This window comes from Eulemur rufifrons, chromosome 16 (assembly GCF_041146395.1).
Source record: "Eulemur rufifrons isolate Redbay chromosome 16, OSU_ERuf_1, whole genome shotgun sequence".
NCBI classification, from domain to species: Eukaryota; Metazoa; Chordata; class Mammalia; order Primates; family Lemuridae; genus Eulemur; species Eulemur rufifrons.
The window spans coordinates 61,777,840-61,805,139 of record NC_090998.1 but is presented as its reverse complement, the minus strand read 5'-3'; the positions used below and the strand labels follow the sequence as shown (position 1 = coordinate 61,805,139).

The following is a 27,300-nucleotide window of genomic DNA, read 5'->3' as shown; positions in this document are numbered from 1 at the left end:
TCACAGGTCGTTAAGCACTTGTCTCAATACCTATCATTGCATAGGATATTACAGAGGTTCCAAACTTTGTTGGTTATTGGACCCCCTAGTGTTTCAGTAGTTTTTTTTTATAGTGCCTTTTGGCTAAAAGAAATATCCATTTGCCTCATTTATTAAGTAGTTAGGTGCAAGTAAGTTTAAAATGGAAGTTTGTACAGTGTTCAAGAGATGTCACCCTGTTTCTCTCGAGACTTTAAAATATACTGTGGAGTCCCTATGACTTTGTTATGGCTTCCTGGAGTACTTTGGTATACATTTTGGGAACTGAGGAATGCTTAGACCCTACTGATAGGAATTACTGGAAGTACCACAGGTATCTTATGACAGTTTTGCCTGTGATATGGACCCTCTAGCATCATGGGGACTTTAACAAGCTCTATTAACCTTCTAATTGTAACAAACTTTGGCAATAAATAAATACGAAAGAAAGGATTTTTTTTTTTTTTTTTTTTTTACAGAGTCTTGCTCTGTCACCCATGCTAGCGTGGTATGATCATAGCTCACTGTAACCTCAGACTCCTAGGCCCAATCAGTTCTCCCAGCTCAGTCTCCAAGCAGCTAGGAGGACTACAGGCATGCTCCACCTTGCCTGGCTAATTTTCTTTATTTTTTGTAGAGAAGGGTCTGGCTGTGTTGTCCAGGCTGATCTCAAACTCCTGGCCTCAAGCAATCCTTCCATCTTGGCCTCTCAAAGCGCTAGGGTTATAGATGTGAGCCACTGCACCTGGCTGATTTTTTTTAAATTATTAATACCATATACTTGGAGTAATTTGTTAACTGCTGTATTCACCAATCTATAGTTAACTGTGATTGAATATTTAAATTCTGCAAGTGACGTTGATGAAGTGAACTAGTTAAAGATAACAGATGTTGCATTTTTAGGGCCGTTGGAAAGCCCTAAAAATGGAATAAATACTTGTATATAAAATTAGTTTCCAGTTGAAATGTTTAAATTAATGTTTGATAGAAAAATCAAACAGTAAAGTTAAGGCTGTGATATTAAAAATATTATTGAATTAAGTATTACAGTTAGAAAATATCAGTTATTTTTTATTGATTGTTGAATTTAAAATTTTTAACTAGAGTATATAAATGGAAAAAAACAAAAATTCATGTGCCATAGTTTGTTCATTCACATGATGTAGTATTATTTGCTCTATATGCTTTAGAAGTTTCTTTATTAGAAAGTGCTTTAGAAGTTTCTTTATTAGATTTTTTCAGATTATCTCATGCTAAATCTAGAACTTGTTCCCAATGATTTTCAAAGATTGAATCATTACCCAATTATTGGGCTTCAATTTATTATAAAATTATTTTTTAAATAAAAAAGTATTTTTGTTCTTGACTTCCCTTCTCTGTTTTCATGCTTTCAATCTTTATTTCTTTACCTGTCTTATTTTAATTGGCTTTAGTATGATTTCATTGCTCCCATCATGCCTGTGGTGGAATCAGTAGACCCTGCATCATGGAGGCAGGGCTTGCGCAAAACTGGCATTGTTCTTGTGCCCAGTAAGGGTGAAAAATCTATGGTGAGGCATTTCTACGTGCAAGAATTTATATTAGGTTACAACATAACAAGTTTAATATAAATTGGTTCCAAAGATGCATGGTTTTAAGTCCTTATGGTGTGCTCATTTATTTCTGTATTTGCATCATAATTTTTCTGTGTGATACAAAGTGTGTAGTGTGTAGTGTTCTTAAGTCTAACCTCTGGAAAGGAAGTCTATTCATTTTTCATTTTTAGATCTTTACATTTTTGACTAAGACATTAACCTACCTAGTAAAAGTGTTTCCTCCTGACTATTAACTATAATTTTAGACATATTATCTGTAAACTTACTGTTTCTAACTTAAGGACTGGATTAGTTTTAATAATTCTTTTTTTCTTTCCTTAAAAAATGAAATAAAAAGTTTCCAACCTCAACTACAAAAATTTCTCCCAAAGAAGAAGAGAGAAAAGATGAGTCTCCTGCATCTTGGAGATTAGGACTTAGAAAGACTGGCAGTTACGGTGCACTTGCTGAAATCACAGCATCTAAAGAGGCTCAGAAAGAAAAAGACACTGCAGGTGTTATACGTTCAGCTTCAAGTCCCAGACTTTCCTCCTCTTTGGATAATAAAGAAAAGGTAATCTGTTTCACAATCTGGTTTCTATAAAGACTCTAATCATTTCTTTTTCAGGAACATCAATTCCTAGTGGATTTTCTCGTAGGTATCTTGTATCTAAGTATCAACTTAATGAATTATATAATACAAATGTAACCTAATTATAAGTACTAGGAAGATCAGATTTATTTCCCCAAAACATAAATTAAGGGACTATATTCAGTTAAAGGAATCTGTTATTTTACTTGAGAATGTACAGTAGAATGTATTAAGAAGCAGGCTTATTTTATTTATTATGATTCAGTAAGTTTTCTGAAGTTTAAAAAACTTAGGAACACATTTATTCTAAAATGTGAGTATACTCATAAGTTACATTTATCTAATATCTGCAATTTTTTTAACAGCTGTTTCATCTGATATATCACAGGCAACTTAATAAGTAGTTTTAATAACTATATTTTGAAAGACAGTATTAATGTATCAAATAGGATGTACCATAGTTCATTCAATGCTATTTTATATAATAGATTAATTTCTATTGCATTTTTAATGCTTGTATTATTTTTTCATATAGTTTTCTTTCTCTATTTAAGAGTGTTGCCTTGTATCAGAAATTCAAAGATGAAATTTCTCGTTAATTAACTTTAATATTTTTGCTTTATAAATAAGTTCATTGTGCAGTTATTTTCCAGGTATTTTATGGCAGTATACCAGGAATGTATCAGAGTGTCATTGTTGCTACACATTCTCAACCATATTTGGATAAATATAATTTAAATAATTTTGGTTTTGAATATTTTGATATATTTTAGAACATAGACTATCAAGGTTGTGAATATCTTATATAACATAAATGATTGAAATTTCTCAGTAAACCATATTTGAGACCTTATTACTCTGGAATAAATAATGATATTTCAGTTTATGACACTACTTACTTATCTATTATAGAAGTTTGAGAAAAGGTCATTAAAATGCGGACGATTTTTTTCCTTTCTTATGTTAAAATATTATCTAATTCTAGACTAAAGAAGAAAGAAAAGAAAATGAGTTTGAGCAAGTTGTCCTTTAGTACATGTGTAGTACCTGACTGCTAATAGACAATAGAGTTTAGCTAGAAACTATGGTAATACTGTAAAGTAAACTGTGATGGCTGTGTAATATGCATTGTTGAATAACCTTTTTCTGATACTTTTAGCAGTCCCTGTAATCAGTACACAGATTTATTTTCACTCATGTTATCTCCTGTTGTGCAGGAGAAAGATAGTAAAGGAACTAGGCTTGCCTATGTTGCACCTACAATACCAAGACGACTAGCCAGTACCTCTGACATTGAAGAGAAAGAAAACAGGTGAGTTCATTATAATTTGCTTTATTCATTCACTATAAAATCTCTGTTATCTAGCATCAGAGTTAATACCTAAGCATTATTGTAATTATGTGAGGATATGTATTGTGGGAAGAGAAGGAGGGTATTCCTGATAGAACACCAAGTACATCGTCCTGAGGAGGTGCAGACTTAGTATGTTCATAAAATAGCAAAGAAGGCATTATGGCTGGAACAGAGTGAGGGGAAAGTGGTAGGAGATGAGGTCACAAACTAGTACAATTTCTCTAAATATTTGTAACATTTAGAAAAAGGGAAAGAAGAGAGGAAAAGCCCTTACTTAATCATTGTCAGCATTTTAGTTTGTTTCTAATTTTTAGCATAGTTTGAGAACTTTTTAGTATAGCTGTAATCATGTGATCATATCCAATTTTACATGATGTTTTTCACCTAACATCTCATAAGCAGTCTTATATGTTAGTATATATTTTCAGTGAGCATTGTTTTTCATCAGTACATAATATACTACAGAGTAGACCTGCTGAGGTTAAAGTAACCGTCTCCCTTGCCCATGTTATGGACGTTTAATTTGTCTAATATTTTGTGGATGTAAATTATATTTCTGTAAATACCTTAATTTTCCTCCTGTATTTAGGATTATACCTTAAGAATAGAGTATTAGAATTAGAATTACTTTAACTTCTTGGTAACTATTCCAGTGTTTTCCCAAGGGATTTTACTAGTTTCTGCTTCTACTAATACTTATTAGTGTATAGCTTTCTCAACCCTATTTTAAAATTATCTACCAGAATCTGAAGGAGGTTCTTCTTTTCACAGAGACTCTTCAAGTTTGCGAGCAGGTAGTTCCTATACAAGAAGAAAATGGGAAGATGATCTTAAAAAAAATAGCTCAATTAATGAAGGATCAGCTTACCATAAAAGGTAATAATATAATTCTTAAGTGGCTTTTATGTATTTTTTTATGAAAATGTGAGGCAATTTGTTTAGAGCTCTCAATTTAACATCATTTAAGTAAATATGTGCTTTTGTTAAATAGTACATCTTTTGTTGTTTAAAACTTGATTTAAAGACACAGAATGTATACTAAGAGATGGGGTAATTTACTTGTACTTATACCTTTCTATTATATATTTAATTAAATTTGAAATGTTATGAAATATCTTTTAGATTGTAGCATATTTAATAGGAATTCCCTATATAATTGACTAGAACAGCTTGATTTAAAGACAGAGAATGTATACTAAGAGATGGGGTAATTTACTTGTACTTATACCTTTCTATTATATATTTAATTAAATTTGAAATGTTATGAAATATCTTTTAGATTGTAGCATATTTAATAGGAATTCCCTATATAATTGACTAGAACAACTTAAATAGGCCAGTGCCTTAATTGATCTAGTCATCATTGGTGATCTGGAAAGTTTTTGCTTGTCCTAGAACTCAGAGCTGTAGATATGCCTTCAATTAGAATGTTGGTACTATCATATTGGAGGAAAAAAAAAAAAACTGTAAATTATTTCTCTAAGCAACCAAAACAAAGAATAAGATATGAACAAGTATAATGTAGGTATGGGTCCCTCCTAGTGATCTGACCCATTGCCAAAACAATTTTCTTCAACAATGTCAACATCTTATTTTCCCTGGATAAAACCAAACCAAAGTGTTTTTTTCAGGCCCAGCCTAGAATGATTATTTGGTCTGGAATAGTTCCAGAAATGTGAAATACCAGATCAGATTATCTTTGAGTCTTGTTGAAGGGATTGGGTGAAGGCAATAAAATGATACACTACCAAATTAGTGAAATCATTTAAACTCTAGCAAGTTGTAGATGCAACTCTTGGTGCTGGAGCTGGTGGTGTATTTAGGAACACAGTTTTTTTAGATTTTTTTTCTAGTCTTGTGAATTTGTATAATGTGTAGACATTAACTATAGAAGACACATACAAACACATCCTATATAGATATGACTCTTTTGTTTAGTTGCTCCTTTGGTAGAAGACAAGATGATTTGATTAGTTCTAGTGTTCCAAGCACCACATCAACACCAACAGTTACCTCTGCAGCTGGGCTTCAGAAAAGCCTGCTTTCCAGCACAACCACTACTACAAAGATTACAACGGGTTCTTCCTCAGCAGGCACACAAAGCAGGTAAGTCACAGATACATTTTGTGTTCAGGTCTATCATGTGCTTATGTATGTGCATGCGTTTTTGTTTAGAAGATCATGGGGCTCTGGATTTTTTCATTTACCTTGTTAAAATTATTTACAAACAAAAATTGGTTCCAAAATGAGGCAATTATGCATGTCTGGGGAAAAAAATTAAGTTCCTGAATTATGAACTTTCCGTGAATTAGAATGCTTTTAAAATGTAAATTTCTCTCTTTGACAGCTCTGGGTGAGCTTTTTGGTTCATAGATGATATCTCACCTTGTGTTTTAAAAAAATCCATCCCTGTAGTCACATGTTTTCAGCTGCTAAAAAGTGCTTTCATTGTTTAGCTGTTTTCCTTTTCTCTTTTTTGTGTTGCTGCTTATTGATGCTATAGTACCTCAAATCGTTTGTGGGCTGAGGATAGTACTGAAAAAGAAAAGGACAGTGTTCCTACGGCAGTGACCATTCCTGTTGCTCCAACTGTTGTAAATGCTGCAGCTTCTACCACAACCCTGACTACAACTACTGCTGGCACTGTCTCCTCCACATCAGAGGTCAGGGAGAGACGCAGGTGTGTAAAGGTCCTAACAGTACTGCTGATATATCTTGCCCAGTGATCAGAGTTGTTTTTTATTTTTTAAAAAATCTTGTGAAGTTGTCGACAATCTCTCCAGTAGGCCAATGAATGAAATACTCTATGTGAGCTCAGAACTATGTAAATTAATGTGACTGGCAGTTATTAGTATGTAGGCATGGTGACCACCTCTGACAGAATTGATGCTTTTGTTTAAAGGCAGTGAGCCAGACAGTTGTCTTCTTTCTTAGCCGTTTTAGTGTTTTTAGTGGTTTTAATTCAAACTTTTTTTGATGAAGACCTAGACATACACAAACTCATTTGGAAAATGAGATGCAACACGACACAAACAGCTTTTATCATTTTTTTCATTGCTTCCTCCCATTATTAAGAAATTAGATAGATACTAAACTGTTTTTGTTGTTTTTGAGAATTTCATCTTAAGATTTTCTTGGTGAGGAAAGGTTTCTGTGCATATGTATAAGCCAAACAATCTTAGTATGTTGAATACTTTCCCACTTAGTTTTAGTTCTGGTACATAGAAAACAACTCAATTTTTTTTAAAAGTCTACGAATTTATTTTGTGTGCTTAAATGTTTTTAAGAGCATTGTTCACATCTTCCTGTTGCTGCCTGTTGGTATGGAATCATAGATGTGGGAAGGAGCTTACTAATTATCTTTTGTGATATCCTTGCTTTACAGAAGGAAACTGAGACCCAGAGATACTATGTGATTGTTACACTTTTATATGGTTAGTTAGGGTGAAAGCTGAGGCTAGACCCAAGATTCCAGGAGAATCAGTCCATTTCTTTCTGCTATATCATGCATGGTCCCTAAGCTTTGAATTTCGTTTTTTCCTCTTGAGAAAGAAGAAAATCTTAGGAAACTGAATGTAAGCTTTATTTTTATATTCTATTCTTGCAAAATTAAATTAGCTGTATAACTATATTTTCCTTACCAAAATTCCACCCAGATTCACTTTCTTTTATTTCTGTCACATAGTGCTCATATACAGAGCTTTTTCTGGTGCCTAGCAAAGTGCTTGGCCCGTAGTAGTAATGGCTTCACAATAATATTTGTGTTTGAATATATGAAAAGTAACAAGTTACTGTTAAATATTTTCTTTCCTATCATTGCATCTTTAGTTTTTGTCAATATATTTAGGTTTCATTTTTATTTTTATGGTGGAATTTAGTAATACTTCTAGAACACCACTGCAAGTGGTTACCATTTTATGATTTGAATACCAGTATAGATTATATTTTAATTATTCTTCCTTTACTTTTTTTTATAAATTTAAGTCAGTTTTAGGTTTTTGTGGTGCTTTCCATAAGACTGTATATACAACAGAAATTAGAGGATCTTATGTATCCATCATTTGATCAAACTTACCAAAATTAGTTTGAGGGATTTGCTTATTTTGGTGATGAGGTTGGGAGGGGATGTTGAAAGGAAGAAGGGTCAGACATTCTTGGTTTTCTTCTCCTTACTCTACCTTTATTTTTAAGATCAAAGTTCTCTCTGAGCCAGAATTTCTTTTTCTGTAAAATGAGGTGTTTGATTTACATAATTCTTAACTTCTAGAATCTTTTCTATTTCTAGCATTCCATGCTTTAAAAATGTCTCCAGTGACAATTAAAGCCTAGTGAATGTCTCCCCAAAATCAGCAGTTGTTTCAGAACAAACTATAATTCTTAACCTAAGATTTATTTTTTCTATTTTGTTGGAGAGAATTGAATTTCAACTTTTAGAATTAGTCCTAATTAATTTTAATGGATGACAATAAAGATTGAAAATTAAATATTTGGATCTATTCTTAGGACAGATCAGATTCTAATAGCGTAGGGAACAAAACGTGTCTGTTGACATTTTTTTCTGCCTATATTGTAGATATTTTGTTTGTCTCACTGTGTTTCAATGATGTTTGCAATGATACTAATGTTTGTGTTTTGTTCTATGTAAAATAATTGTTTGCAATTTTTAGTACATTGTCACCTCTTCTGTTCATCGTTTAATTAAATTTCATCAATGGTTCTAAAAGGTATATGGTTGAAAATTTGCCTAAAAAATGTTTATATGATGATTTAAGAATATACTGTAGCTGAAAAAAAACTCAACACATTTATACCACTAAGTATCCTTAAATATATACCTTTGGGTATTGTGTAAAGCTTCCATGCACACTATTAAATTCCACAGTGTTCTTGAATTTTCCTGTTTCTGTTGATCAGGGTTATATCAGGATTTCCTGGTTTTGTTACCTAAGATTTCCAGTGGATTAATTTTTGCTTGGGAGTAAGGAAAAGAAGCTTACTTTAAATAGAAGGAACATGATAGCAAATTCTTACACTGTTTGTTCTTATTATTCTTACAATTCTCCATAGCTTTTTCAAACTGTAAAATAATACCATACTTCGTATTTACATGGAAGTGTTGCTTTAGTATAACTACTCTCTTCACCATTTTCCCTTGGCTTAGCCAGCGTCCATTTGCCCATTTATCTTCTCTTGGGAAGGAAAAAGGCTGAGTGTAAAATAACAAGGGTTGGTATTTAGTTTTCTAAAGATATAATTTGATTGACTAACCAAAATATATTAATAACTATTATAAATAAGTACATGAGAAATTACTGAATAGGTATGATGTACATTATTTAGGTGATTGATACCCTAAAAGTCCTGACTTGACCACTATGCATGTAACAAAATTGTACTCATACTCCATAAATTTGTATACATTAAATAAAATTAAAATATATAAATGTCAGTAAAATTTAAAAATAGTAGAATAATTGCATTTATCAGGAAAAAATTCTTAATTTAAAAACAGCAACCTTTGATTTGCTCAGAAAATAATAAGCAGTCTAAGACTAAGGCATAAAATTATATACCCTGTGTAATTATAAGAAAGAGTTACAGTAGGGCGGTATGATATAGCAGTGATTAAGGCAACAGTGGTGTTTAGGTGATATATTCTACCTTTTTTGATTGTTTTTTGGAGACAAGGTCTCACTCTGTGGCCTAGGCTGGAGTACAGTGGTGCCATCATAGCTCACTGTAACCTTGAATTCCTGGGCTCCAGTGATCCTTCTGCCTCAGCTTCCCGAGAATCTGGGGCTATAGGTGCATGCCATGGTGCCCTGCTAATTTTTTTATTTTTTGCAGAGACAGGGTCTCACTGTGTTGCCCAAGCTGGTCTCACACTCCTGGCCTCAAGCAGTCCTCCCACCTTGACCTCCTGAAGTGCTGGGGTTACAGGCATGAGCCACCATGCCCAGTTCCCCACCATCTTTTTGATGATCAGCTCTTTGGAAGTAAAAACACATAAGATATATAAATTATTTTCTTCTCTATATTAGACCTCCTATTCTTAGAGGTCTGTTCTAGATAGGCACCTAGGGGAGGAGAAGGGAACTCAATATAAGATGGTGACTATCAAATAAAGGAAATGTGTTGTATATTACAAATTTATGAGGTAGATTTTTATGCAAATATGACGTTTATACAGAAAATTAAAATGAACAGATTTTATAAGTCTTTCAACTAGTAACTTTTATCCCCCTAAGCTCCTGCATATGTTAAGCCAGGTATGATAAATAGATTTGTTAGCTTTCATGGCAATTTGAAACCATTGAAAAGGAATCCAGGGTCATTTGAAGAAAATGTGTTGGTTGATTAGTGTTATTTGCCATGGGAGTCAAAAAGAGTTAAGTGGCAATGCAAGTTTCTCTGTTCTAAACTAAATGTGAAAAATTGACTATATGGAGTAGAGCCAGAATTCAGTAGTCTGTGTTCATACTTAACTTTCAGAGCAGCTCATGAAATAATGAAGTGATATATGCACCCATCTGGCTTGCTATAAACTTTTTTGCTTAACCAGATTAGTTACCACATTTGAGTTTCATATCCTTTTAATTTTTCTTCTCCTCTTCTGATAGAAGTCTGAAAAGTCGTAAGTTGCATAGGGCCAATAGGTGCATAAATAAGAGTTAACTGAATAAATGGAAAAAATGGCCAATTGTCCACATTTTCCAGGCTGATGTCCCCAGGAGCACTTTTTCATGTTTACTAGGATATGCCATGAAAAAAGTGGGGCAGGGGAGGGGTGGTCTTTACTTAAACGATCTTGGGAAATAGTGGGTTAAACAAAGTTAAATAGGTTATTTCCCTTAGCACATCTCAGACCCTTTAATATATTATTGTGATTTTCCTAGGGAAGATTAGAATGTGTAGCATTTCCCAAATTTATACAACCTTTTTCTATAACAAACAAGCCCCTCTTATCATATCCCAGAATTAATGTTTCTTAAATTTTAATAACAAGATTATTGATTATTCTCTTTTTAAATTACTTGTCCCAGAAAACCTACTACAATTGTTGTAAATCTGTTATATCTAAATAGAAACCTTAAAACTCAAGAGAGTTGATGCATAGAGGGAGAATTATAAAACAATGGGAAAAAGAAATGTCAAACTTAGTGTAGCATCATGGAAGGAAGAAAGGGCAGATCATACCAGTTGTACACATTTGGATCCATACATTAGTACAGATAAAACCATATATAGCAGAATTTCAACTAACAGGCAAACTAAGGAAAGGCTAGTAATCAAAATGTTTTACTTACTGCATTTTTCCCCTATGCTCTCCACTTCTGTGAGGACAAATTAAAGTAACAGCAAAAAAAAAAAAATTAGGAATTTAAAAAAATAAAAATTTTAGGTTATGCACTTAAGATCAGTACTAATATTTTAGGAGAAAACAAATTTGGCAAGGTAGAACTCTTTGATGAGTGTTTCAGTTAGACGGGGGTATGCCTTGTTAATGAGATAAATGTGTTACTATGATAGCAAAAAGACATAATCTTTCAATATTCTATAATAGCAACATCAAGGTGAAAACATGATAAAGAACATGGGTAAAGATAAGAGAAAAAAAGAAGTTATATTATTATATGATAGTGCCATAAGTTACTTAACCAGATAGAGGAAACAGGTGATATTTTCTCAAACTAGATCATAAAAACAACTTAAAACATAGTAGTTTTGGAATTTTCATTTTTCTATAAGTATACTGGATTTCAAGTAAAAACTCTCTCTAGAGAATTTCTTGACTTACTTTCATCTGTAATTATAGTAGAAGCAACAAGAAGAACCAGTCCTCTGAAATTAATTTTAACCAATAAGTAAGAACTAATTGATGAAATTGAGGCAACTAAGATCTTGGGTGAGAAATTACTTTGTCATTTTCGAGTTAATGAAGGAGGTGATTGCTAGGAGTAATGCTTTGTATTCTAGTTTTAGAGAGACAGATTTCAAAAAATTCAGGGATGCAAAATGAAAGAAGTGTGTTCCTATGTATATAAAAGGAATGAGGATTCTCTAAAAATAATTCTGAAAAGTTTGAATATGTGCAGTACTCACTGAACTTAGAGCTTTAAAGGCCACATAGAAAAAATAGAAGAGAAGGCATAAAACCCACAATAAATTCAGAAGTTTGTTATAATTGTATGAATACTGTCAGAGAGGTTAAAGAACAGAATAAATTGCAAATTGAGAAGAATACTAAAGCTAACAAAAGAGTCTTTTTAAAAAGTAGTGTTTGAATGAAGGAAACTCACTAGACCATGGCTTGGAGTTTTGAGAGAGAGGCAGGTGGAATAAACTTAATAAACGTAAACAACATAGAAAATAGACATAGAGTTGAGCCATGAACAAATAAAAGCGTTGGGGTACCAACTTCCCATACAGTCAAAAATCTACATATGATTTTTGAATACCCCAAAACTTAACTAATAGCCTATTGTTAGCTGCAAGGATTACCAATCTTTACGAATAACATAAATGAACCATTGATACATATTTTTAATGTTATATATGTCATACACTGTATACTATATTTTCCAATAAAGTAAGCTAGAGCAAAGAAAATGTTATTAAGAAAATCATAAAGAAGAAAAAAATATATTTCCTATTCATTAAGTAGAAGTGGATCATCATAAAGGTCTTCATCCTCTTCATCTTCATGTTGAGTAGGCCAAGGAGGAAGAGGAGAGGTTGGTCTTGGTGTCTCAGGAGTGGCAGGAGGTGTAAGAGATGGAGAAAGCAGAAGGGAGGCAGGGGTAGGTATACTCAGTGTAACTTTAAATGAAAAACAGCCTCATATAAGTGGACCCATAGCAGTTTGAACAGGTGTTGTTCAGTGGTCAACCATACATTTCTTCTGTAAGTGTTCTCTGAGAAATGAGCTAGATGGTAATATAATTAGATACAGTATTAACAGTTCAGCTTCCCAAATAATATTGATTAACTTTTGACATAGATTACATGCTTTTGAAGTTATGCATATCCTTTGATAAGATGAAGCATAGGCTTAAATTTATAAGATGAAATTTAGTGTAGTGCCAAGTCCTGTTCTTTATATCAGAAAATCAATTAATAAGTAAGATGCTAGTCTAAAAGCTGTTCATGTATAAAAACACTTGAATATTTAGAGAACTTAAAGTATGAACAAGAGTATGATGTCTGCCAAAAACATCATTTATGAATGCACACTGACAAGAATACAGGGAGTGCTATGCACTTCTCATTTGTTATACCATAGCCTGATAGTTGTATTCATCCCAACCATTGTACTGAAAGAAGACACTGACAATCTGTATGTGGTCAGATAACTTCATATATTATCTAAGATGGTATTACAGGGAACTAAAACAGGGACTAAGAGGAATGATTCAAGGAATTAGGACTGGGTATGCTAGAGAATAAAAGATTTAGTAAGGAATTTGATACCCGTCTTCCAATATTTGAAAATACTGTAGGTAGAGAAGAATTTTAAGCCGCTTTTTAGTAGGTCTTTAAAAAAAAAATAGAACTTTGTCCATGAATGGCACTAATAAGTCAAAGTTTAGGGCAAACTAGAGAACTAATATTGAATGAATTGCTTCAAAGCGGAGGTTAGATTATCGCTTTTTTGAGGTGTTTTGGAGCTAGGGAAGGAAGGAGAGCTTCCTCAGTTAAAAACAAATAAAAAATTTACTCCCTATCCATTCTGGTTAATTGGGCTTTTGCTAAATGAAATGTTTCTACCTTTTTCAATAGAGCTAATTTCTTTTTTTTTTTTTTTTTGAAGACAGTATCTTGCTCTCTTGCCCAGACTACTAGAGTGCAGTGGCACCGTCATAGCTCACTGCAAACTAAAACTCATGGGCTCAAGCAATCCTCCTACCTAAGCTTCCGGAGTAGCTGGGACTATAGGCTCATGCCACCCCGCCAGGCTAATATTTCTATTTCTTGTAGCGATGGAGTCTCGCTGTGTTGCTTACTTAGGCTGGTCTCAAACTACTAACCTCAAGCGATCCTCCTGTCTTGACCACCCACAGTGCTAGGATTATAGCTGTGAGCCACGCCCAGGCAGAGCTAAAAGTTTTAATATTCAATTCTCTTAATTTCTTTTTAAAATGTGGTTCCTTCTTAAAATTAAATTACATGATAAAAAATGTAGTTAGGAAGAATTTAAAATGTGGTATTTGAAGATATAATTAGTTCCAATCTAAAAAGAAATTATCAGATTGCACTATTGAATTTCAGAGTGTGTCTGACCATTTTCTGAAGACTTTTTTTTAAAACCCACTGAAATGCTAAACTTGTATGTTTTGTTCACACACATTGATGTATATTTACATTCACAGGTATCTTTAACTAACAATTTTTATTTATTACTGTAGATCATACCTCACTCCTGTTAGGGATGAAGAATCTGAATCCCAAAGAAAAGCAAGATCTAGACAAGCAAGACAGTCTAGAAGGTCAACCCAGGTATATTTAATGTGTATAATACATAAAACTTATATAAATAGTATATGAAATGTATATATATTCTTAATATGTACAAATAAATTACTTTTCACTTTACTCTGTAAATATTGATGTCAGTATATAGTGTGAGTAAACCTTAAAAGGTAACAGTTGCTCTTGTAATCCTCCTACATATAGCCTTTTGATTATGGTTATACTATTACTATTATATTTCATCTAATTAGCTATAGGCCTTACTTTTTTTTAGTATTTTTTTATCCTCATTCATAATACAGTGGCTGACATAGTGTATTTGATAAGTATTAGAATGAATTAATCATATGTAATGTCTAATAATTGAAGAGTTCTGTGAATATTTGGAAGTAGTGGGGAGGGAATTGGTGTCTTGTATTAGGTATATCAAGCAGCTAATGTGCAAGTGTAAGAAAAAATATCACACAAGCTAGTTATTATTGCCTTACCCTCCTCCTTGCCATTCTAAGTATGATATATATGATAAATACTTTGTGTCTTTCCTTTCCTACAGTTAAGGAGCTCAACAGTATAGATTCAGCTGTTTGATCCTTATTACTTAGCTTTCAAGCTGAACTATTTGCTGGAGTCTTACCGTACTTTTTCTGTCTTTGTACTTTTCACTTCTTGAAATCTCACCTATGTCAAAGTCTACCTTAAAAAGTTATTTCTTCACTGAAATGTCTATAAAACCTTAACAGTTATCATGCATATATATATATATACACACACACATACATATATAAGCATAAATATGTATAATGTATAAACAGCATAGACCAGTCACAGTGGTTCATGCCTCTAATCCTAGCACTCTGGGATCCTGAGGCAGGAGGATTGCTTGAGACCTGGAGTTTGAGGTTACAGTGAGCTATGATGATGCTACCACTCTCTAGCCTGGGTGACAGAGCAAGACCCTGTCTCAAAAACATCAAAAAAACAGTGTAATTATTGGTTCTTCCTCCCTTCTTTGAACTTTTTGGGAGCATTCATATTTATGTAGTATTTCTGTCATCTCTTTTGCTATTTTGTTCATTTATGAATACAGAGATAATTTCTTATATACATTTATATCTTTCCCAATGTCTATCATTGTGCCTGCTCATAGTGATTTTTCATAGAATGAATGTAATTTGCTGAGCAAAAATTCTGTTTCAGTTTGCAAACATGCATATTTGACTTTTGATATGTTCTCATTTATTTATCTATTTGAGAATGAATAAATGAGTGAATGAATGAAAGAATGAATGAGATGGGGTTTCACTCTTTCACCCAAGCTGGAGTGCAGTGATGCAATTATAGTTCACTACACCCTTAAAATCCTGGGCTCCAGTGATCCTCCTGCCTCAGACTCCTGAGTTGCTAGGACTACAGACACACACCACCATGCCCAGCTAATTTTCTTCTTTTAAGAGACAGGGTCTGGGGCTGGTCTTGGTGCCTCTTGCCTATAATCCTAGCACTCTGGAAGGCTGAGGTGGGAGGATTGCTTAAGGTCAGAAGTTCGAGACCAGCCTGAGCAAGAGCTAGACCCTATCTCTACTAAAAATAGAAAAATTATCTGGGTGTGGTAGCGCACCTGTAATCCCAGCTATCCGGGAGACTGAGGCAGGAGAATCACTTGAGCCCAGGAGTTTGAGGTTGCTGTGAGCTAGGCTCATGCCATGGTACTTTAGCTTAGGTGACAGGGGGAGACTCTGTCTCAAAAAAATAAAAAAATAAAAAAAAGGAGGATCTTGCTGTGTTTCCCAGGCCGATCTTGAACTCCTGGCCTCAGGTAATCCCGCCACCTCAGCCTTAGTACATTCATATTTAATATATCTATTTCTAAAATATTCCTTGAAACAAGCTTTAATGCATGTCATAATTAAGTTTATCTTTTTTGGTGTGCAGGGGGTGACATTGACTGATCTCCAGGAAGCTGAAAAAACAATAGGAAGAAGTCGTTCTACTCGAACCAGAGAACAAGAAAATGAAGACAAAGAAAAAGAAGAAAAAGAAAAACAGGATAAAGAGAAGCAAGAGGACAAGAAGGAGTCAGAAACATCTAGAGAAGATGAATATAAGCAAAAGTACTCCAGAACATATGATGAGGTAATAGTATATCAACAACACAGCTGGGTCAAATGGTCTGAATAATTATTGCAATTCTCAATGTATAACAGATTTATGTATCAACTAACCAAATACAAAATACTCAAAAAGATTTTACCTGGAAATCTGAATTGCTTTGGAATGATTAGAACATTACTTTTCCTTTGAAATGAATTTTTAAGTGTTGTATGTGTTTTTAATTGTGTTTAATATTTCAGATGGGTTTTAATTTTAATGTTTCACAGACTTATCAGCGTTATAGGCCAGTATCAGCTTCAAGTTCAACCACTTCATCCTCTTCACTTTCTACTATGAGCAGCTCACTGTATACTTCAAGTCAACTAAACAGACCAAATAGTCTTGTAGGTGTAACTTCTGCTTACTCCAGAGGATTAACAAAAGAAAATGAAAGAGGTAAGAAGACCAAATTTTAAAAACACTTTTTTTTCCTTCAAATAGTCCTTTGAATTAGTTTTTCCTAAATAAACAGTTCAAGAAAAAAAGAACAATATCCTAACCTGTGACTCATTCAACCTAAACAGAATATGATGATCGAGAATGAGAAAAGTAGAAAATAAAAACAGGAAATAATATGGTCTGAGTTGATATGAATATCTTTATAACTTAGTACTTCACAAAAATCTTCATGACCCACAAAGAAAAGTCAGTATAGAAGAACTGGTGGATAACTATTCCTAGGAGCAGTTTATTATTATAGTACTTTTCCAGTGCTTTAATCTATTTCTTGCCTGCTGTATAGATCCTATCTTTCAAATGTGTGTGTGTGTATGAAATTGTTCTAAACTAAAATCACTTAACACATGTATTGTCCTTGCTGAAACAAAATTTTTATGTTTATTTCTTGAAAAATAGATTTCTACCAAAATATTTGTAACCCTATAATATTCTGAAATAAAAAAGAAAGAAAAATAGATTTTTTTTCCAGCTGTATGTTGGCACATTGATGCTCACTATTACCAATTCCTATTATTTGATAAAAACTTTCTATTTAAATTCTAATTGATTCCTACTTTAAATCAGATATGAGTACTAAATAAAATTATTTCTAATTATAGGCATTTTATATTTTAAAAGCTAAATCTCATAGTATTAGTCATGGTAATATCAGTAATCTTATTGGATAAACATCAGAAAATTAACTTTTCCCCAATTTCCAATTAGATTGTCTTAATGTTGGTCATTGAGATGTTTTAGTTCTTTAAACCACTATGTGTGAGGCCTTCATAGTGTTGTAAAAATTTTGAACCAACATTTAAAATTAGGGATATTCACATAAAACTTTGGAGTTTTGGCTTTTCTTGAAAATTTGAAAGATTTCCCAACACTGGGTCAGAATTCTTACATATCAACAATCGGCTAGAGTTAAGTAGTAGCAGCCCCCATGTCCCTGTCCTGGTCCATTTACCCATTTATATTACCTGGATGGCTCCTACAGGTATTGGAGTTTCAGATTGTTGCTCTAAACTGATTGTAAAAACAACTTTAAAAATCTTTCTGAATACTATAATTTTGGGGTGTCTTTTGGTGTGACTCTTTGCTAAGGACACAATAGTTTTTTTTTAAATCATTTTTGTTCATTGTGTGTCTTTATTTTTAGCATATTTAGAGTCCCTAATATTCTTCTAGTATGTAAGCCTGAAGCCATTTTAACTGTCCCAGGAGGAAAACAAATCTTAAAACTAACATTTTTATGTTAATTTGTTTTTAATAAAAGATAAATATATTTTCCAGAAGAATAGGATTTGCTCTTAAATATAATCTAATAGAAATGAAATAAATACTGTATCACTGCCAAGTGAAGACTGGCAATAGTAGAAGCAGAAACTGATAAATTTGTATGATTCTTACTAGCTGTTCCATCATTAAGAACTGTTTTCTTCTGTAGAATGTTAGCTTCGGTTATAATAACTGTTTCCTTCTCAGAAATTAATAACCGGAGCCCTATTCCTCTCATAGGATTTCATTATTTTTAATTCATCAAATATTTGTGTCTTTTGAGCAAAATTTTTATTTTAGGCACTAGGACTATGAAGATAATTAGTTCTTGTGACCTTCAAGAACGTATCTAACAGGAAATAGAAATACATGTTTAAATCATGTTTAAATCAGGAACACTGAGAAGGGGGAAAAATTAATTCTGATTAGGGAAATTTAGAAGGTTTCGCAAAGTAATTTGACTTAGAATTGTTTATGCAGTTACCTTGTAAAATATTGTCAAGATACATTGCTATCATGTGTTTCGTTGTAATCCTTAGCAGAGGGAGAAAAAAAAGAAGAGGAAAAAGAAGGAGAAGATAAATCACAACCTAAATCAATCAGAGAACGCCGGCGACCAAGAGAGAAAAGAAGATCTACAGGAGTTTCATTTTGGACACAAGATGTGAGAACCTATTGCAATATAACTACTTCATAGTATGGTTAATGTTCCCAAAAGTACATACTAATAATTTCTTACATGCCTCAGATTATAATTATTTAAATCATCACTAGGTTTTCTGAGTCGAGTTGTTAAATAAGAAAAGTTCTTTGTAAGGATGGTAACAACTTAGATTTTTGGTACTACTTAAAAGCAGGAGTTCTGACTTAATTTTGGAATAAAATAATAATGGCTGCAGCTCAGAGTACATATATTGAGTATTTCATAATAGCTAAACTGCTCCTTTACTAAACTCCTTTATTTTAGAGATTCCTAAAAGATGTTTTACATTTAATTTCATGTTCACAAATATTATTATGAGATCTACATAACAGAATTATTTCTATATCAAAGGATATTGGATAGAAGCAGTCCTTTACTTACTAAATAACAATTATCCTATGAGAAATGAGGTTTTTGCCCTGATCCCTGATTATTTACCTGACATTGCTATTCAAATAAGAGAAAGAACTGTAGGATATGACTGTTAATGTGAAATTTATACTGTTTCAATACAACATGTAACTATAGAAGAACAAATATAATTTGGCCCTTTTTTTTTTTACCCTTTTTTTTTCCAATTTTTAAAATAAACCTTTTATTGAAGTATGACATGCAGAAACATAATTCATAAATGTACAGTTTAATGAATTAGCACAATGGGAACATATCTGTGGAATCACCAGTCAGAATGATAAACAACAAAGCAGCACTACAGATGCCCCCAGATTCTCCCACTTAATCCCTGTCATTCTCATTTTCAAAGCCAACTAGTATCTGATTTCTAACACCATGGTTAACTATTCCTGTTTCTGAAGAGCATATAAATAGAACTGTAGATTTCGTAACTCAGTATGATGTTTATGGAATATAGCTGTGTTGTTGTATATACCAGTATACTTAGTTTGATTACTGTAAAAACATTTCTTGTAATCTCTAATTGTATCCATTCTTCTGTTGAGACAACATGGAATCCTCTGTCTTCCTGTTAATCTCACCCTTATCTCACTGTATGTTCCTTTTTATCTCTAATAATGTTTTACCTTAAAGTCTGCTTTTTTGGAATGCTTTTTTTTTTATTATTGATCTTCATATAATATATCTTTTCTCTACTTTTATTTTCAACTTATCTGTGTTTTTCTCATAAACAGTATATTTAGGTCAGCTTTTTTCTGAACACTTTTATCTTTTAATTGCAGTGTTTTATTTTATTTTCATTCTATTTAATTACATGTACCACAAAAAACAGTGTTATATGCAGTTTAAAATATGTAGAAAGCTAAAATATATGAAAACAATAGCACAAAATATGAGAAAGTATTAAATGAAATTATAGAGTTTTAATATCCTCACATTGTCCATGATTTGGACAAAGTACTCATGTATGTTACACTTTGAATCAAGGGTGCATGTGGCTATAAAAAAATAGTTCAAAGAAGAAGGAAAATAAAATAATGCATAAATGACAAGAAAGGAGAAATAAAGGAAGAACAGATGAAGAAAATAGAAAAATAGATTCCCATTTTTCTTTTATTTATTTATTTGACAGAGTCTCACTTTGTTGCCAGGCTAGAGTGAGTGCCGTGGCGTCGGCCTAGCTCACAGCAACCTCAAATTCCTGGGCTTAAGCAATCCTCCTGCCTCAGCCTCCCAAGTAGCTGGGACTACAGGCATGCGCCACCATGCCCGGCTAATTTTTTTTTTTGTATATATATTTTAGTTGGCCAAATAATTTCTTTCTGTTTTTAGTAGAGACAGGGTCTCGCTCTTGCTCAGGCTGGTCTCAAACTCCGACCTCGAGCGATCCACCTGCCTCGGCCTCCCAGAGTGCTAGGGTTACAGGCATGAGCCACCATGCCCGGCCTTCTTTTAATGTTTAATATAGAAAAATTCAAACATATACTTTACAGAATTAACAGAATAGTATAATGACCCCACCCCAAGTATCCCTGGTTTCAGCTAAATCCCCACAACTTCCCCAACGCCCATATTATTTAGAAGAAAACTCTAGACGTAACATTTTATCAACAAATGTTTTAATATGTATCCTAAGAGATAAGGACGCCCTCTTAAAAATTATTAAAACTATATATATCTAAAGCAAGAATTATGTCCCGTGTAAAAAAATAAATAAAAATTAAAAATTTTTTTAAAAACTATATATAAAGATATATTGTTAAATAAATTAACAATAAATCTTTACTGTCAATTATCCAGTCAGGTTTAATTTCCAGTTGACTGATATAGGCCAAAAGTGGTTTGTGGTTGTAGCTTTATAGTTTACTAGTTTATTTGGGAACTAAATAAGGAACATACATTATGATTAGTTATTTCTTTAAAGCCTCCTTTAGAATCAATAAGATTCTCCCTCCCTCTCATTTTTTTCCTTAAAATTATTTTTGAAGGAATTGAGTTATCACATCCCTGAAGTATAGTTTAACACATTCCTCTGTTTTTTTATATTTCTATAAATCAGTAGTTAGAGCTAGAGGATTAGTTAGATTCTGGTTCTGCAGGGCTGTTTTTGGGGGGGGTTTTGTTTTGTTTTGTTTTGAGACAAAGTCTTGCTCTGTTACCTGGGCTAGAGTGTAGTGGCATTACCATAGCTCACTGCAACCTCAGACTCCTGAGCTCAAGCTATCTGCCAGCCTCAGCCCAAATAGCTGGGACTACAGGCATGTGTAACCACACCCACCTAATTTTTCTATTTTTTTTGTGGAGATGGGGTCTTGCTATGTTGCTCAGGCTGGTCACAAACTCCTGGCCTCAGGCAGTCTTCCTGCTTCAGTCTCCCAAAATGCTAGGATTACAGGGATGAGCCACCATGCCTGGCCTCGGTATTCTTTTGGCAGGATACTTTGTTCCTCCACCAGGAAGTACATAATGTCTGGTTGATTTTAATTTTGCAGTAACATTTTAATAGTAAAATAAAACCTCACAGTCTTAGCATCCTAACATTTAGTTACTATCATTTAAAATCATGTCATCTTTTTAATAACTCATATGTGTTAGGAATTTCATAGGCAAAGCAATATTATTATTTAGTATTGATTTTTCCTGAATCTTATTTAGACCAGTTCTTCCTTTAAAAGACCACTTTCTGGAGTCATGCACTTGACCATCATTATAAAGATCTTTCCTCAGATCCATACTGACAATGCTCATGTTTTTAATTTGAGCCAGCATTGAATGGATTTCTAATCAGCCATCAAAACACAGGTTTCCCTGTTCCTTCATAGTCACGTGTTCGAATCTGTAGCAAACGATATACGGAAAGACCCAAAGGCTCAGTGAAAGAAAGGGTAATGCATGGTACTGCAATGCATAAAAACAATCGGTTCATGACATGGAATTAATAAATAATACTAACAGCAGCAGCAGCAGCATTGATTTCTCCTGTTTACTTAGTAACTTCATGTATCATTTTTGTTAGCTACCAAAATGGTACCTTGTACAAAAATTATCTCTAATCCTTAGAACAATTCTGTAAACTTTTATAGATAAGGTAATTTTAACTCAAAAAAGTTTAAATAATTTGTCTTAAGTCATACAGCTGAAAATTACTAATATGAAACTAGGTTTACCTAGTTTAAAGGCTGTGGTATTTTTATAGTGCACCTTAGCCAGATAAGTTTGAATGCAAATTTCCCTTTTCTTTCCCTTTAATCTATTAAGGCTTTTTTTGAGATTTTCAAAGCCTTCTTCTAGTAACATATTGCCATAGTTTGGGATTCTAAACTTTTAGCCTGCTGAGACCTTGATTTTCTATTTGGTGTACTCTAACCTCCCAAGAAATTTCTAGATGAAGAAACCACGTAAACATAGTAGAACTCTTGCAGAAATCTTGCCAAGCTTAGTGAATCCAGCTTTTCTTAAAATAATGAATTTATTAATATTTTTCCTGCCTCATTATAGTTGAGTGGCTAAAAAATACTTTTATTGACTAGTAAAGTGTGTGCAGTATCACAGTATAAAGTGGAATATCTTCTTCTCTCTTTCTCGTGTTAAGCCTCCAGCTTCCTCATCCCCATTACAAATGTGTTTCCTACATGTTAGATAGGTGGTCTTTCTTTACAATATACACACTAACCTACTTAGATTGTGCCATGCCAACAAAATGGGCATTCTCTAAATAGTGTAGAAAGACTCCCGCTTAAAAATCAGTTTTTCTTCTGATCCATTTCATGGTGTATTTTTCTGAAGAGTCATTGTAAATTGGAAAAGTCCTAATGTTCTTAAATGTCAACTGTTTGAAATCTCTTTCCTTTCCTAAAATAAATTGGCAATCTATTTTTAGAGTGATGAAAATGAACAAGAACAACAATCAGATACAGAAGAGGGATCTAATAAGAAAGAAACTCAGGTAAATAGCATTACTTTTTGTGTTGTGAAATAATCATAATTTTAAGGATTATTTTTTAATTGTGTTTAATTATGTTTATTCATACAAAACAGTTTTGCATACTGTACCTATATCCTGGGGATACAATAGCAGTGGTGGCTGAGGATCAGGATTGGAAGGACTGGAAAGGGGCATAAAGAATATTTTAGAGGTGTTGGAAGTGTTCTGAATCTTGATTGCAGTGGTGGTTTTATGGATATACACAACTGTCAAAACTCATCAAATTGCACACTCTGAGTGGATGTAATTTATTGTATGTAATTTAACCTTCAGAGTTGAAGAGAAAAAGCAAAAAAGGAAATAGTATTCTGGACCAAAGGAAAATAAAGAGTACTCAGAAGTAGTGGAAAACCAGAAGTAGTAGGCTCAGATTTTTATTTCTGTATATGACAAAGTTACATTCTGTAGAAGATAGACCTCTTTGGCTTTCTTTACATATGTTTAAAAATTTTAGAGTTTCCAAAGGATTTTATATTCATAATCACAGCTAATCTTCCCAAAAATCTTCTGAAAAAGGCATTTCCCCACCCCCCCCCCACTCCCAAGACTGATGAAGGACCTCAGGCTGCATAACTAGCAAGGGGTAAAAGTTACCTCCCTCTTACCTTTTTTTTTTAACTACCCCCCCTCTATTTCCTGTTGTTTGGCTGTGCAGAAAGCTAAAATACTTTAAAGAGCTCTAATCTTGTAGGGATAGAATTGTACATGAGTTAGTTCTAAACTTGGCATCATCTATCCTGAAATAGCATGTTAATTTTACCTTCTTCATTTTGACTTGGGGCTTCCTCATAAAGCTATCACATTTCCTTTTAGTCAGCAAGGTGACTTACAGTGTTACTTTTAAGGCGAAGTTTACCTATTTTGACCCAAAAGTTACTTTTATTTTATCTTTAGATGGCCAGATTGAGGTGTGAATTAGTTCTGGGGGTAAATTATTTGCAGGGTGGAAGCTTTGTTACTTAAACACTGCCTACCAGTTGTCACCACTTCCCCCATTTACCTATTTCCCTTTGCTCTGTCAACTCATCCATCATCTTCCTTTTCTAGTAGGACCCTATATGAATTCCCATTGTTCAAGGAAAGACAATGGACAGGTAAACAAGAGGGAGGAAATGAGTAAACCATCCCCAGCTAACACTTCATGACCTTATCACACAGACCCCACCTACCACCAAGCTGGAGTGGGAGGGAGATTTTCTAGCTTCCACAGTTGTCATTTTGAAACATGTTGATGTATGTTATATTTAAGTTTTACTGTTAAAATTATACAAGAGATAACATTAAGGTTAAGTAGAACATTGTTCCTAAGAAGAAAAGTTTTCTTCATTCCAAACAATTTGAATAGTTTTTGTTCATTTTTCAATAGAACATTGTATAGATCTTGCTTTGTGCTAGCATTCTTTCAGTTATAAGTAACAGAAAACTTAACTCAAACTGGATTAAACAAAGAAAAGTAATTGTACTCTGGTTATATTACACAATCCTCTATGTCCAGCCTCATCTTCAGGCTGATTTACCTCATGGGAATGGGATTGTAGTTGGCTTAGGCCAGACAGAGCCCACCACTGGGCTATTGCAGTCATTTTGCTACCAACATGGGCTGCTATATACCATTTCACCTAAACCTAGTGACAGCTGTACCATGGGGAAAAGAAAGAATGGAGGTAGGATGCTAACCCACAATGTCTTATACAATAGACCACAAAAGTGACCAAACTGTGCTGCTCTGTTTTGAAAACTAGTAGCCCATACTTTTCTGTGAAAAGTATGAGTGGCAAAATTCTTACATGCATTTTCTGAAATGATGTAAAATGGATTTGATAACAAAACTTCTATACAGTTTATAGAATCCAAGTTAAACACATTGAAAAATGACTTTCTTTTATGTGCTTTTTTGTTTAAAAGAAAAGTAAATTGTAAGACGCTGAAAATTTCTTGAAAATTCTGAATTGCCTATGAAGCTCAGGATATAAATTAAAAGATAATTGAGATAAAATTTTATCATATAATTTGAATTACTTTATAGTGTTATTGTTCATTATTTCTAAAAATAAGGCTTCTGTTGTTCTGGTTATTTTGATTTGCTTTTGTTTTTTTTTTTTTTTTTTTTTGAGACAGTCTTACTTTGTTGTCAGGGCTAAAGGGCCCTGGCGTCAGCCTAGCTCACAGCAACCTCAAGCTCCTGGGCTAAAGCGACATTCCTGCCTCAGCCTCCCTAGTAGCTGGGACTACAGGCATGCGCCACCATGCGTGGCTGATTTTTTTTCTATTTTTAGTAGAGAACGAGGTCTTGCTCTTGCTCAGGTTGGTCTCAAACTCCTGAGCTGAAGTAATCTTCCTGCCTCAACCTCCCAAAATGCTAAGATTACAGGCGTGAACTACTGTGCCTGGCCGTGATTTGCTTTTCTTAAGCTTCTGGATGGATTTTATTAAGCTATTTCATTTAGCATGCAAAGAACATTAGTAATAAATCCAAAATTTAATGCAAGTATAACACCAAGGCAAGAAGCTATAAACAAAGATTAACAGATTAAATTATTTAAACATATAAAGCTGGAATGTGACAGTAAAGACACCCTAATTAAAGTTAGGAGACACATATTTTTGTAGTTTAAAAATAAATAATCTTAGCCCTCTTTTATAACATATAAAAGATTAATATTTGAGACTCAGTTAAAAAAAATGGGGAGCAGAATACATGAAATCTATAAACTTTACAAAAGAAGAAATACAAGTGGCCAAGAAGCTTGAAAATGCTTTCAAACTCAATAACCAAAAACATAACAATTAATAAAGTAAAATTGGCAAAAGTTAATAATGTTCATATTTGTCATGATAAGTATTGAAATAGGCATTCTGTTACAAAGTTTTGGGACTATAATAAGTTCATCTTTTTTGGAGATCAATTTAACAGTCCAAATCAGAAGCCTTATGAAAATGTCCATGCCCTTTTAGTACTTCCACTTCTATAAATTTATTTCCAAAGATATAGGTGAAGGATGTAAAGATAAATCTGCACAGTGTTCATAGCAGCATTGCTTGCAAAGCAAAAAATTGAAAACACCCTAAATTTCTGTTGGTAGGGAATAGACTAAATAAAATATATGTGTATAGACTGGTATTTTGTGCATTCATGTAGATATTATGTAACCCAATAAGATACTTATCTAGGGAGTGGAGGGATGGAGAATTATAGAGGAACTTTGGATACGATTACATGAGCTTATAGTACCATGAGAAAAATTAAAAGGATATTTTTACTTTGGAAAACAATTTTAAAATGCAAGAAGCAAGGACATTATGCTAAGTAAAATAAGGCAGTCACAAAACGACCAGTACCATAGGATTCCACTTCTTCAAATATTTAAAGGAGTGAAATTCATAGAAACTGAAAGTAGAATTATGGTTGCCAGGGCTGAGAGTAGGGGGCGGAAAAGGAAGTTGTTCAGTGTGTATGGAGTTTTGATTTTGCAAGATGAAAAAGTTCTAGGGACCTGTTGCACAACAGTGTGAATACAGTTAACAATACTGAACTCTGTACACTTAAAAATGGTCTAATAGCAAATTTTATATTATGTGGTTTTTATCACAGTTTTTAAAATTTTTTAAATAATCAGTGATAACACCATGATTTTTTTAAAAAAAAGAATTTGAGTGATTTCTGTGACTGCTTGGAGTTTTTATTATTTAAAAAATTTAAATCAGTGAAAAAGTACAAACTGTAAGGTGAGATGTGATACTTTCATTTGATATGTATACATTTTAGTTCATGAATGTTTGACTGAATTTGAATAATATCTTGAAAATAGAAATTTATTCTTTAAAATGGTGAATTATAAAACCCAAGAATATATCAATAAAATACTACATTACAGGAAATAAAAACAATGCAGAGAACAAAGGCAAAATTGATTTTGCAAAAGCAATTTACACAGACTTTAGTAAAACATTTTTAGTCGAGAGTAGACTTTAAATAGTCATAAAGAAACCCTGTAATTTTACAGTGCATTCAAAGATAAATATAATGTGAAATTATAAATATTTAAATTTAGAAATTTAACAAACCATTTTTGAATATTTATTCTAGAAAATTAAGAGATTCAGTGAGCATTTCAATAGAAAGAGAAAAAGCTAAATTTGACCACCAAAAAAAAAAAAAAAAAAACTACTTTGACCCGAAATAAAACTGTTTTACCCCATTTATCATTTTGCCATTTAGATAAGAAGAGTTACTGGAACTTCAGTGTAGCATACCACTTGCCTGAGAAAATTAACTTAAATTTCCTATTTCCTAATTTCTATACCTTGAAGGGATATATA

At 33.0% G+C, this 27,300-nt stretch overlaps 1 protein-coding gene across 4 annotated transcripts in view; it reads left to right on the top strand.

The window, feature by feature from the left end:
* PPP1R12A (protein phosphatase 1 regulatory subunit 12A) overlaps window positions 1–27,300 on the top strand; it is a 142,427-nt gene that overhangs the window by 100,337 nt on the left and 14,790 nt on the right. For 3 of the 4 annotated variants that reach the window (XM_069489796.1, XM_069489795.1, XM_069489794.1), the window contains 10 exons: window positions 1,951–2,166; window positions 3,402–3,496; window positions 4,310–4,414; window positions 5,477–5,644; window positions 6,042–6,218; window positions 13,945–14,035; window positions 15,941–16,141; window positions 16,387–16,555; window positions 18,421–18,542; window positions 22,876–22,941. In XM_069489796.1, coding sequence (XP_069345897.1) covers window positions 1,951–2,166; window positions 3,402–3,496; window positions 4,310–4,414; window positions 5,477–5,644; window positions 6,042–6,218; window positions 13,945–14,035; window positions 15,941–16,141; window positions 16,387–16,555; window positions 18,421–18,542; window positions 22,876–22,941 — 1,410 coding nt within the window. The remainder of the gene's footprint in view (window positions 1–1,950; window positions 2,167–3,401; window positions 3,497–4,309; window positions 4,415–5,476; window positions 5,645–6,041; window positions 6,219–13,944; window positions 14,036–15,940; window positions 16,142–16,386; window positions 16,556–18,420; window positions 18,543–22,875; window positions 22,942–27,300) is intronic. The other variant, XM_069489797.1, reaches the window with a different exon arrangement.